The 13,722-nt window shown below is 44.5% G+C and overlaps 1 protein-coding gene and 1 pseudogene across 1 annotated transcript in view; one reads left to right on the forward strand and one right to left on the reverse strand.

The window, feature by feature from the left end:
- Nucleotides 1–12,143, reverse strand: part of F13B (coagulation factor XIII B chain) — a 37,718-nt gene extending 25,575 nt beyond the window's left edge. The window contains exons 1-2 of the mRNA XM_068541844.1: nt 11,108–12,143; nt 4,348–4,548 (exon numbers count right to left, since the gene is read on the reverse strand). Coding sequence (XP_068397945.1) covers nt 4,348–4,548; nt 11,108–11,171 — 265 coding nt within the window. The 5' untranslated portion in view covers nt 11,172–12,143. The remainder of the gene's footprint in view (nt 1–4,347; nt 4,549–11,107) is intronic.
- LOC137761834 (ataxin-1-like) lies at nt 5,344–7,325 on the forward strand (annotated as a pseudogene).
- Nucleotides 12,144–13,722: the final 1,579 nt, after the last annotated feature.

Consider the following 13,722-nt stretch of genomic DNA (forward strand, 5'->3'; position numbering starts at 1 on the left):
ATCCATTCATCTGTTGATGGACACTTAGGTAGCTTCCATGTCCTGGCTATTGTAAATAGGGCTGCAATGAACATTTTGGTACATGACTCTTTATGAATTATGGTTTTCTCAGGGTATATGCCCAGTAGTGGGATTGCTGGGTCATATGGTAATTCTATTTGTAGTTTTTTAAGGAACCTCCATACTGTTCTCCATAGTGGCTGTATCAGTTTACATTCCCACCAACAGTGCAAGAGGGTTCCCTTCCCTCCACACCCTCTCCAGCATTTATTGTTTCTAGATTTTTTGATAATGGCCATTCTGACCGGTGTGAGATGATATCTCATTGTAGTTTTGATTTGCATTTCTCTAATGATTAAAGATGTTGAGCATTCTTTCATGTGTTTGTTGGCAATCTGTATATCTTCTTTGGAGAAATGTCTATTTAGGTCTTCTGCCCATTTTTGGATTGGGTTGTTTGTTTTTCTCTTATTGAGCGGCATGAGCTGCTTGTAAATTTTGGAGATTAATCCTTTGTCAGGTGCTTCATTTGCAAATATTTTCTCCCATTCTGAGGGTTGTCTTTTCATCTTATTTGTGGTTTCCTTTGCTGTGCAAAAGCTTTTAAGTTTCATTAGGTCCCATTTGTTTATTTTTGTTTTTATTTCCATTTCTCTAGGAGGTGGGTCAAAAAGGATCTTGCTGTGATTTATGTCATAGAGTGTTCTGCCTATATTTTCCTCTAAGAGTTTGATAGTGTCTGGCCTTACATTTAGGTCTTTAATCCATTTTGAGTTTATTTTTGTGTATGTTGTTAGGGAGTGTTCTAATTTCATACTTTTACATGTAGCTGTCCAGTTTTCCCAGCACCACTTATTGAAGAGGCTGTCTTTTCTCCACTGTATATTCTTGCCTCCTTTATCAAAGATAAGGTGACCATATGTGCGTGAGTTTATCTCTGGGCTTTCTATCCTGTTCCATTGATGTATATTTTTGTTTTTGTGCCAGTACCATACTGCCTTGATTGCTGTAGCTTTGTAGTATAGTCTGAAGTCAGGGAGCCTGAAACCTCCAGCTCCATTTTTCGTTCTCAAGATTGCTTTGGTTATTCGGGGTCTTTTGTGTTTTCATACAAATTGTGAAATTTTTTGTTCTAGTTCTGTGAAAAATGCCAGTGGTAGTTTGATAGGGATTGCATTGAATCTGTAGATTGCTTTGGGTAGTAGAGTCATTTTCACAATGTTGATTCTTCCAATCCAAGAACATGGTATATCTCTCCATCTATTTGTATCATCATTAATTTCTTCCATCAGTGTCGTATAATTTTCAGCTGTTAACCTTATGGAGATTCCCTTGTATATTATTTGTTGTTTTTCCCTTACTGCTTTGAATATTTTTTCTTTGTATTTAATTTTTGACAGTTTGATTAATACGTGTCTTGGCATGTTTCTCCTTGGATTTATCCTGTATGGGACTCTCTGTGCTTCCTGGACTTAACTATTTCCTTTCCCATATTAAGGAAGTTTTCAACTATAATCTCCTCAAATATTTTCTCAGTCCCTTTCCTTTTCTCCTCTTCTTCTGGGATCCCTATAATTCGAATATTGGTGCACTTAATGTTGTCCCAGAGGTCTCTGAGACTGTCCTCAGTTCTTTTCATTCTTTTTTCTTTATTCTGCCCTGCAGTAGTTATTTCCCCTATTTTATCTTCCAGGTCACTTATCCGTTCTTCTGCCTCAGTTATTCTGCTATTGATTCCTTCTAGAGAATTTTTAAGTTCATTTACTGTGTTGTTCATCATTGTTTGTTTGCTCTTTAGTTCTTCGAGGTCCATGTTACATGTTTCTTGTATTTTCTCCATTCCATTTCCCAGATTTTTGTTCATCTTTACTATCATTATTCTGAATTCTCTTTCAGGTAGACAGCCTATTTCCTCTTAATTTTTTAGGTCTGGTGGGTTTTTACCTTGCTCCTTCATCTGCTGTGTGTTTCTCTGTCCTCTCATTTTGTTTAACTTACTGTGTTTGGGGCCTCCTTTTCGCAGGCTGCAGGTTCATAGTTCCTGTTGTTTTTTGTGTCTGTTCCTAGTGGGTAAGGTTGGTTCAGTGGGTTGTGTAGGCTTCCTGGTGGAGGGGACTAGTGTTCTGGTGGGTGAAGCTTGATCTTGTCTTTCTGGTGGGCAGGTCCGCGTCTGGTGGTGTGTTTGGGGTGTCTGTGACCGTATTATGCTTTTAGGCAGCCTCTCTGCTAATGGGTGGGGTTGTGTTCCTGTCTTGCTTGTTGTTTGGCATAGGGTGTCCTGCACTGTAGCTTGCTGGTCGTTGAGTGGAGCTGGGTCTTAGCATTGAGATGGAGATCTCTGGGAGATCTCTCACCGATTGATATTATGTGAGGCCAGGAGGTCTCTGGTGGTCTAACGTCCTGAACTTGGCTCTCCCACTTCAGAGGCACAGCCCTGATGCCTGGCTGGAGCACCAAGAGCCTGTCATCCACACGGCTCAGAATAAAAGGGAGGAAAAAAAAGAAAGAAAGAAAGAAGAAGATCAAATAAAATAAAATGTTATTAGAATAAAAAATAATTATTAAAAAAAATTACTTAAAAGTAATTTAAAAAAAAAGAAAGAAAGAAGAGAGCAACCAAACCAAAAAACAAATCCACCAATGTTAACAAGTGCTAAAAATTATACTAAAAAAAAAAAAACGAAAAAACGAAAAAACGGACAGACAGAACCCTAGGACAAATGGTAAAAGCAAAACTATACAGACAACATCACACACAGAAGCATAACATACACACTCAGAAAAAGAGAAAAAAGGGAATAAAAAATATATATCGTTGCTCCCAAAGTCCACCTCCTCAATTTGGGATGATTCGTTGTCTATTCAGGTATTCCACAGATGCAGGTACATCAAGTTGACTGTGGAGATTTAATCTGCTGCTCCCGAGGCTGCTGGGAGAAACTTCCGTTTCTCTTCTTTGTTCGCACAGCTCCCGGGGTTCAGCTTTGGGTTCGACCCCTCCTCTGCGTGTTGGTCGCCGGAGGGCGTCTGTTCTTCGCTCAGACAGGACGGGGTTAAAGGAGCAGCTGCTTCAGGGGCTCTGGCTCACTCAGGCGGGGGGGAGGGAGGGGTACGGAGGAGGCGGGGCGAGCCTGTGGCGTCAGAGGCGTCATGACGTTGCAGCAGCCTGAGGCACGCCGTGCGTTCTCCCGGGGAAGTTGTCCCTGGATCACGGGACCCTGGCAGTGGCGGGCTGCACCGGCTCCCGGGAGGGGCGGTGTGGAGAGTGACCTGTGCTCGCACACAGGCTTCTTGGTGGCGGCAGCAGCAGCCTTAGCGTCTCATGCCCGTCTCTGGGGTCCGCGCTGATCGCCGCGGCTCGCGCCCGGCTCTGGAGCTCGTTTAGGCGGCGCTCTGAATCCCCTCTCCTCGCTCACCAGGAAACAAAGAGGTAAGAAAAAGTCTCTTGCCTCTTCGGCAGCTGCAGACCTTTTTCCCGGACTCCCTCCCGGCTAGCTGTGGCGCACTAGCCCCCTTCAGGCTGTGTTCACGCCGCCAGCCCCAGTCCTCTCCCTGCGATCCGACCGAAGCCGAAGCCTCAGCTCCCAGCCCCGCCCGCCCCGGCGGGGGAGCAGACAAGCCTCTCGGGCTGGTGAGCGCTGCTCGGCGCCGAGCCTCCGTGCGGGAATCTCTCCGCTTTGCCCTCCGCACCCCTGTGGCTGCGCTCTCCTCCGTGGCTCCGAAGCTTCCCCCCTCCGCCACCCGCAGTCTCCGCCTGCGAAGGGCCTTCCTAGTGTGTGGAAACCTTTCCTCCTTCACAGCTCCCTCCCACTGGTGCAGGTCCCGTCCCTATTCTTTTGTCTCTGTTTTTTCTTTTTCCTTTTGCCCTACCCAGGTACGTGGGGAGTTTCTTGCCTTTGGGAGGTCTGAGGTCTTCTGCCAGCGTTCAGTAGGTGTTCTGTAGGAGTTATTCCACATGTAGATGTATTTCTGATGTATTTGTGGGGAGGAACGTGATCTCCGCGTCTTACTCCTCTGCCATCTTGAAGCTCCCCTCCCCCCTCATTCTTTAAAATAACTCAGTGGTGTCTCTCTTCCTTGCAATGTGATAATAACAATTTCAATATCTATCCGTATTCTCTTCACAGGGTAATATTAAAAACAGATAAAGAAGGTAACATTTTAATGAAAGACGTGATTTACAGAATTACAGCATATGCTTTCATTTTGTAAAAAAGACAGTGGGTCAGTAATTTTGTTCTTATCTACCAAAAGGTTTAGACACCTGCCATATTTTAGGGGACGCTAGTTTTACAAGCTCATTTATTTCCATGTTATCACATGATGTTGACCCCGCCACTGACTTACTGAAGCACCGTGGTTCTGGGGACCATCCTGCTGCCGTACACGTGGTCCGGGCCTCTTGTTTCCCAGTTTCACTTGTATAACCAGCCAAGCAGGAAAATGACAGACTTTGGTTTATGCTCATTGGAAAGTAATAACTTTCAAAAGTATAGTAATATTGGGCAATCCTTCCATTTTCCACCGTTGGAAAACCACAGGGTTTCTCTGAAATGAGAAAATATCAAGCTGAACACTGAAAAATATATTTAAAACCATACAATTTGTGATAAAGTGACAACACATTTTAAAATTCAAAGTGTTTGCAGACACTGTACCTAGACTTATTTTTATTACTTAACATTTTAGGGTATTTTTTGACAATCCTTTTCAATCAGGAAGTAATCTGCTAGCAACCACAACACCCAACAGTCAGAATAAATCTGGGCAGGCCAGTTCCTCAGAGAAGCCTTCCCTAACTTTGTCAAACAGCACGTTCTAATAGAAACACCAGCCATATATGTATTTTTAAATTTCTAGCAGACACATTAATAAAAGGAACAGTTGAAGTTAATTTTAATAACAGATTTTATTTAACCCAATATATTAAAAGTACTTTATATTATTTTTTTCCTACTAAGTCTGAACTCCAGTGTGTATTTACACTCATGGCACACCCCAATATGGACTAGCCTCATTTCAAAATCCACATGTGATTAGTGGCCACTGTATTATTGGATGGGAAAGTTCTAGAATAGATGAGGTTCTCCTTAAGATACACAGTTACAAATTTTCATATGAATGGCTTTTGTTTTGTTTTTTAAGAAAAAGACAGACAACCAACTGAAAAAATAAAAGACTTGAGTGAGAACCTTACATTAAACGGTCAGAGGTCTAGTAAAGAGGACTCAGCTTTATCAGTCATCAGGGAAAGACAAATTTAAATCACCGTGAGATAGAAACACACATCCACAGGAATGACTGACCTGGAAGAGACAGAGTGCCCCAGTGGTTGGGGAGGACATGGAGAAAAGGGAGCTCAAGACCACTGCAAGTAAGAGTGTAAACAGGTACGACCTCTCCTGAGAAAACAGTACGGCAGAATATGTACAAACCACATTGAAAGCACATCTCTGTGCACCCACATGTGTAACAGTGTTCCTGGCAAGTCTCTGCACGTGGTACCAACTGGAAGCAACCAAGTGCCCACTGACGGCAGAAAAGACAAGCACGTGTCAGACTATGCACACAGGGATATTACACAGCAACACGAGTGTTGATGCTGATGGTGAATCTCACAGACCTATGATTGTCTCCGCTGTGCCACCTAATTTCCTACTGCGTCCCCTCCTTTTTCTTTCTGCCAACCTCACCACCTCCCACCTTCCCCACTTGTGCCACAGGCCTCACTCCTGGCACAAGGAGTGCCAGGAGTGCCCTCCTCCCTTAGGCTTCATCCCCCCCCACCCCTCCCCCACTCATTCAACCAAGCCCCCAGCCACTCGCCCTGGGCCCTTGTCGCCTCACTGGAGAGCTCAGCCATGGACCTGCTCCAGGCCCGATGCCCATCTCCTCAGATGTGCAGGCTGCCTGTGGGTACACTTGCCTGGAACCCCTCCAGCAGGTGCCAGCTGGGTTCTTACCCCTCAGGAGGACCAGTCCGTTCTGGAAGCTGCCACAGCTGTCAGGCAGAGACAGCCAGGAGAAATGTAGTAAAACGGGAAGTGAAGAACTGGCCCCCCTGCAACAGAAGGTTGAAGGCAGGGATCGGTGCCGGTGGTAGAATGCGAGGGACGGGTGGTTGTTCTCAGGTTCTCACACTGCACGGTGGGAGGTGCCGTTGCAGACACGTCAAGGGACCCTACACCCAGACTTGAGGTCCTAGGGTGGTTGGCGCTTTACCTTCTCAAGAGTATCGTGTGGTGGCAGCTCAGAGGATGAGCCCCGCCCCCTCCTCCTGTCCCATCAGACCTCCGACCATCAGGGTGCGGGGCGAGGGTCAACCAGGAACTCAGCAGAGATGGCCGAGAAAAATCAGGCCCGGGGGTTCTGCCCTCCATCCCAACAGGAACCGATGAAACACAGACCTTTACCCAAAGCGGTGGTTGTAGCCGATGGCAGCCTGGCGCCCGCGGGAACTGACCCAGACCACTTCCCCCTGGGCTCAGAGATCCTGGTGGCATCAAGCTCGGACACGCAGGCCAGAGGCGCCTTCCCAGAGCAGGGGCCACCGTCACCACAGGCACCACCTCCTCCCACCTGCCTTCCCGTTTCCTGAAAGGCGCCGCCACCCAGCTGCCGCGGGGGCGACGGAGCGCGGGGAGGGCCTGGGACCCGTGGGCGGTGCCAGGCGCGCGGGGGAGGAAGGTTGACTCGTGGACATTCAGGGGAGCCAGTGCCTGGATGGCCGTGCTGCGCTCCTGCTTGGTGCGCACCCAGGCGCCCTGAGCGTCCCTTCTTCGCACGAGGCCGGGCGGGTCCTCCGGCAGCGCTGGGCGGACTGCACCGCTCTTGCCTCGGCCCCGCCAGCGGGGAGCCGCTGCGTCTCCATCAGTTTGCAGAGCTTGAACGGTAACTCGGTTTCTCAGGCCACCTGCCAACCCGAGAAAGGCCAGAGGACAGTCTTGGGGTCCAGAGAGCAGTGTGACCGCGAGGAGAAGAGCCTGCCTGGAGCTTCCAAAGACACAGCGCGCGAGGCGAGGGGGCCGGGCTGCGCGCCCGGGTCCTTGGCTCATCGCGCAGGAGGTCCAGCCGGGCAGCCGAGGGCATCCGTGCAGGGAAAGGAACCTCCCCCACCAGGACTGGGCTTCACCCAGAGCCGGCCTCGCCGGGAGCCGTCGGACAAGGTGCACACGCCCCGCTGTGAGACCCGGAGAGGGAGGCCTGGAGGCAGCCTCCGAGGCTGGTCCTTGCTCCTGATCCCAGGGCCTCCCATGTGGACAGCCCAGGGGGCCGTGATGGGGGCAGCAGGCCTGGGCCAGGAAGGATGGGTGCTCGCAGAGTGAGAAACGGTCCAAACCGCAGGACCTCCCTGTTCTTTCGTCTCCAGCCCTCGCTCCCGCAAGGGGAGAGTCAGGCTTTGGGAGCGGGTGGCAGAGGTCAGGGAGAAAGAGCCAAAGATGACGAGCCCCAGCTGCAGGAGCAGTTCCACCGTCTGAAGGACTTTTTCTTTTTGTGGTGGGAAGGCAGGAGGCCCCCTGGATATAAGAGGGTCCCCCCAGATTCTTCTTTTGGGTGCTCGTCGCTTTGATGCGTGGTTCTGTCTGGGGTCTATGGCTGGGTTGGGGGGCAGTTCACCCCCATCCACCAGCCTCTGCTTCAGCAGTTCCCACGCCCCTTCACCAGGCCTCCCACCAAATAACTAGCTTTATTTGCCTTTGGATGGCTTCTGGGGAGGGTGGGGCTGGCAGCAGCCTGGGCTTCATATGCCCTCCTTGAACCTGAGGCAAGGACCAGAATTGAGGCCAAACCCAAAGAACTCTACAGTCTGGGACCACGTCAGTCCATTCAGGGGAGGGTGCTGCCTCAGGAGATGCATGTTGGGAGGCCCAGCCCCTGGCTCTCATCCTCGGCAGTGCTGTTGCCTCATGATCTGTGGAGGCTTCATCCTCTGCAGATGGTCCTCTCCTGCTTCCCCTGTGGTGAGGATGGAGAGGAGGGTGCCACGGGGAAGAGGAGGATGGAGAGGAGGATGCCACGGGGAAGAGGAGAATGCCACAGGGAAGAGGAGGATGGAGAAGAGGGTGCCACAGGGAAGAGGAGGATGGAGAGGAAGGTGCCACGGGGAAGAGGAGGATGGAGAAGAGGGTGCCACGGGGAAGAGGAGGATGGAGAGGAAGGTGCCACGGGGAAGAGGAGGATGGAGAAGAGGGTGCCACGGGGAAGAGGAGGATGGAGAGGAAGGTGCCACGAGGGAGAGGAGGATGGAGAGGAAGGTACCACGGGGGAGAGGAGGATGGAGAAGAGGGTGCCACAGGGAAGCTGGTGGCCCAGGCCAGTTCCACAGCTCTCCTGGGGCTCCTATGCTTTTTCTGGGCATGTGTTCAAGCTCAGGGGGTGGGGGCAGGCTCCTCCTTGGTCTCTGGGGAGTTGGGGCTTGGCAGCACTGGCTCCTGTTCCAGGATGGCTCTGGAGAGCATCCCTTTGGAAGCCTCTTCCACCCACCTCTGGCACATCACCCTCATGCCAGATAATCCATGGTCAGAGAAGTCAGGATGGTTACCTGAGGTTTAGTCCTTTAAAAAGGGACATTTAGGAGGCTTCTGAGTGCCAATCAATGTTCTATATGTTGATCCGGGTGCAGTAAAATTTCGTAAACATTTATAGAGGGGCATCGCATGATTTTTGCATTTTTATGCATGCATTATACTCCAAAGAAAACATTTATTTTTAAAAATCTATCTTTATGTTGGAGACTTTAAAACCATAAATACACTTAAAAGAAAGCAGTTATTGAGCAGCCCCTAGGGTTTGTGTTGGGAGGAAGCGGCAGGTGTGTGGAAGACCCGGGCCGATGGGATTATTTTGCCTTCAGTGCCTTGGGGACGACAGTCAACCCTCTTGCTACCCTGAGACATAAAATAATAGCAGTGCCCTCCCAGGGCTGAGGGAAGTGGGCAAGGAATTATGAGTAAAAGAAACTTTCCAGAGTCTGATGGAAGGAAGGAGCAGATAAAAACATGCGCAGGGGAGGCCCCGCCCCCTGAGGATTCTCACCGTTTTCCACACCCGTACCGCCAGGGGTTTACAAAGAAGACTCTTTAGAACTAGCAGAAACTATAGGCAAAAGTTGATGAATCTGATTATATGAAAATTGAGAATGTCTTTCCATGAAAAGTATCGTTGACAAAACACACACATCACATTTTGGAAGAAGGAATTTGCAATGTCTAAAAGTGACAAGAAGTTAAAATGTATTGTCTGCAAAGAGCTCCCACAAATCAGTTCTTTAAAAGGCAGAAAGCAGAGGGAAATGTTAATCTGTTATAAATCAGGAAACGAAGAAAACGAATTGAGCCCATAGCCCCACATGGGGGATATATACAAGCAAGAGAAATCTTCACAGAGAAATAAGGTGATTACATGAAAGCACTCATCTCAGAGTTACTTGAGGTTAGGAGGAAATTAGAGGAAACTATGTGTCCATCCTTAGGAGAGTGGATAAGTAAATATAGGAAGGTAGGTAGCACTTAAGAGCAACAAACTAGATTCAGCAAGGAGGAAATAAGTTTAAACAGTAGCAAGTAAAATGAAACAATAAGGAGATAAAATCTATGGCAAGCTTCCATTTATATGAATGTAAAAACACACAAAACCAGACATAGTTTACAAAGATATTTGCATATTTAAGGATATATCAAACATTATAGTGGGTCCCAATAGTTTGGTTTTCAACAGTTGGGTTTTCAACAGTTTGGTTGAAAGGAAAATGGAATTCAGGGTCAGGAAATGAAGAGGGAAAATGTATAAATAAAACAAAAGTGACACTTTTCATAGGCCAGTGATGGTCATATGAAATGAGGAGTATAGTTAACTTGCCCCCAAGATTCCGGATGGGGGTGGGGGAAACATGGGAACATGAGGTCATGGTCCCTGTCTTCAGGCAGCTGACATTTCTTTGTTTGTGTGAAAGAAGATTATAATTACACAATAATTAGAAAATTAGCTAGAATATTGCAGTGTTTTCATGGTATAGATAATAGACAATTATATCAGCTGTTTTTTTCCCTATTTAGACAGAAAAATAAAAGGAAACTTCACGTAAAAATTATCTTATTGTAGATTTAAATGTGTAAGATGAATTCTATTTATTTCACTTCCATAATTTTAATTGCAGAGCCTCTTCTGGCAGAAAATTTGTAGTAAACTATTCAACTAAGGCAATTATATATAATCTGTAGGATATTTTATTTCAACAAATTTCCTAAGGTGTTTTAAAAGAGGCTTATGGCTGTGGTTTCCTACTTTGTCTACTCCTCTTGCTGATACTTAATGACTTGCCTGGTTTCTTATTCCTACAGCCCAAGAACATCGTTAACTATTCCTAAATAACCCACACTTGCACACTCACATTCACCTCACACATGAGGCAGTCTGGGTAGAAAGATTTCTAACAGTTAGGGAGTCCACAGGTATTGCTTGTCTGGACAGTACTGATTTACCCCTGTCGTCCCATTTGAGTATTAATAAAACCTGCTTTCACCCTGAGACATGTCCTTATTTACATAATCAATCATATGGTCCTCCTACTAATCATTACTTACTGTCTTCAACCAAAGAATAAAAATTAGGATAAAAATCAAGGTGTCAACAGTCAAAGATTTTGCTGATGATTTATGGTTCTTTTTAAAATTTCCCACATGAAAGCTCTCTCTTTAAGAGCAGAGAATTAAAATTGTACAAGCCGTGCAGTGTTAGGAATGAATTCTAGTCTGAAATTAGAATTAAGGTTAACTTACAGCTTCAAATGGTGGTACCGTTAGCCTGTTAGCCTGAAAACACTTTAAAGCATTTAGATCCTGGTCTCCTATACCCTCAAACCTAAAGATGCAAAAGGTTTTTTTTTTTTTGTCTTGTTTTGGTTTTCTAAGCTATGTTACGCTTAGAATAGTTTAGTAGTTTTTCTCAAAGGAAAACGTCTGTCTAAATATTATAACAAATTATAAGTATCTTTTTTATAAAATTGGTACATAAAAATGAAAGACTATATTAAAAGCTCAAGAAAAATAATGTTAGAATTTCCCTTTAGAATTATTAGAGAGTAAAGAATATTTAAAGTTAACTTTACCTTCTGCATTGAGTTCTCTTGAGATGATTAATATGATAATCAAAGCCAAGCCTTTCGACCTCATCTTCTATGGTGTGCTTAATAAAGGGTTTAACCATTCTAAAGTACTAGGGACTCCGCATTAAGTACACAATACGTCTCCTGAAAAAAGTTAATTATTTACAACATCTAAGTCCCTTTGTAACAAGCCTTACATTTGATTTAAAACAGTTTAGAATAATACTAAAAATACATAATTACATTAATTGACAGTACTTTTCACGCCACAGTCCAATAAGAACATGACCACTGATGAGGGCAATGATAACAGCAGCAAAATAATTAACTCAGGCTGCATAAAAAAAACAGGGTAAATTTTCAATGTTAATTTCCCAATCTAAGTCCATGGAGTAAAGTTCATTGGTGGCCATTGATTTCTTTACCACTGTAGATCAAATGAAGGGATGAACTTAGGTACATGAATTAATGGATCCCTGATGTGAAAACAGTGTTGTCTAGACTGCACTGCTAAAGGGAAAAGTGGCCTTAATTGTCTCGAGCAGTGATAGAATAATATTATTGATTGTAAAGTCTAATGTTGAGAGAGGTTGTATGCTGTGGCGTGATTAGATAAGCACTGTGCTGAATTATCATTCATGAAAAATGCTTTGACTATCTGGTCTATAGCAGGACATGCTCTAGTCTTGGGTTTATAGCAGTGAGAAAATAGATTCCAGTGACTGTCCTCATGGAGTTTACATTCTAATGGGTTTTAGTTTAAATTACAAAATAATACTGTGAGGTGGGACCTATTATTATTTCAGTTCAGGAACTTTTTATTAAAATGCAACATATTAAGAGAAAAGTGCATGTACGATTAGTGCACGGATCAATGGGTTCTCACTAACTGAACACATCTGTGAACCAGCACCCAGAACAAGAGGATACACTAGTTCCCAGAGTCCCCGCTCCGGGTCATTGGCGAGGTCTACTCCCAGTATAAATACAATCTTGGCTGCTGACAGCATAGGTCAATTTTGCCTGGTTTTATTCTACATAAATGAAATCCTAGAGTTTTTTTTTTTTTTTTTTTTTTTTTAATATCTGCCTTCTTTTGTTTAACATTTTGCTTGTGAGATTCGTTCTGGTCTTGGGCTGTAGAAGATAACTCCTTCCCTGCAGTTTTCCACTCTGCTAATATGGCACGAATTACCCACCCATTCTACTCTTCATGGACATTTGGGTGACTTCCAGTTAAGGAATATAAGATGGCCTCTGCTTATTTTCAAAGATTATTTTTTAATTTGAAAAATTTCAAACATAACCTCCCCCTGGATTCTACCATTCACATTTTATTATACTTTTTAAAATCATATACTTATTCATCTATCCATCTGTCCTTTTTTGACGCATTTCAAAGTAAATGGTAGGTAGTTGTGTGTGCTCCTCTAAAAACTAAAGTGAATATATCATTAACCCAGTAATTTTAAAGATTCTTTTGCCATGAAATTTACAAAGAAATGCAGAACTTTTAAGTGTACATGCTGAGCCTTGAGCAAGGCATACAACGGGATACTTCAAACCGCTGAAGTAAACAGCATCTCTAAATGTGGAGCATAGAAGTTGCTGAAGAGCAAACACCTGCACGCTGAGAGTGAGGCTGCAAATCAGGATGGATTTTCACTCGAAAGCTGCCTGGGTGTGAGGGAAGCAGATCACTGCTGCCTGTCCTAGTAGGTCAGCGCTTATTTTAGAGAAGATAGGAACATACACGGGATTGAATGGTTTTGTAGGAAAGTGGCCATGGAACCCAGATAGCCTCAGAGAGAAAGTAACAATAGAAGGAAGACACTGAGTAGCCTATGTCTTTAATAACATTGTTAAGGTGAATATAAATGTCATCGGACTGTTCTTCAAATGTACCACAATAAAGATCAATCAAAATTATTGATAAGAGGAAGAATCTGTTCCAAATACTCCAACAATGCTCAGCAGGTATGAAACTTAATGATGCTTTGGCAAAGCAAGGGCAAAGTTTAGATCAAGTTTCATTTTGGTCTCATTTAGATAATTCAAAATAAACCATCACTATTCCAAATACAAAAGTTATCTGCAGTAATAATGGAATATTATTCATAGAATAAAACTCTACTCTCTAAGACTGGTTTCTGAAATAGGCTTCTGTATAATTGGAGAAAAAAAGGGTCCATAATTTATGCAAGATGCAGAAGCACTGCTTTATGTAGACCCCCCTTAAGTATTCCTAGAAATAAGCAGCTTTTTGGACTATTTCCTTCTTCCTTTATATAGGTTGGAATTTTTTACACACACCAACAAATACACATGCCCTCAAATGAAAATTGTAAGTAAATATTTATCTGCATTATATTTACCTCTGATAAAGAAGCTATAAGCAAAATATTTTCATCGGAATTCTCCCTTTTTGGTAAAAGCAGAACTATAGTAGATTATCACTCTTTCTTGACTGAGTGAACAATATAAAAATTAAAAGGAAGCCTGTTAGGAAGCCTAGCTACTAGCAACAAGCAATCCAAAAGACAGTATTTTCTTAATCAGCAAAGATTTTTAAAGAGAATTTTAAATTTTAGATAAAAGAAACGAAGAATAGAAAAAGT

The sequence above is a fragment of the Eschrichtius robustus genome, chromosome 3 (assembly GCF_028021215.1).
Source record: "Eschrichtius robustus isolate mEscRob2 chromosome 3, mEscRob2.pri, whole genome shotgun sequence".
NCBI lineage: Eukaryota > Metazoa > Chordata > Mammalia > Artiodactyla > Eschrichtiidae > Eschrichtius > Eschrichtius robustus.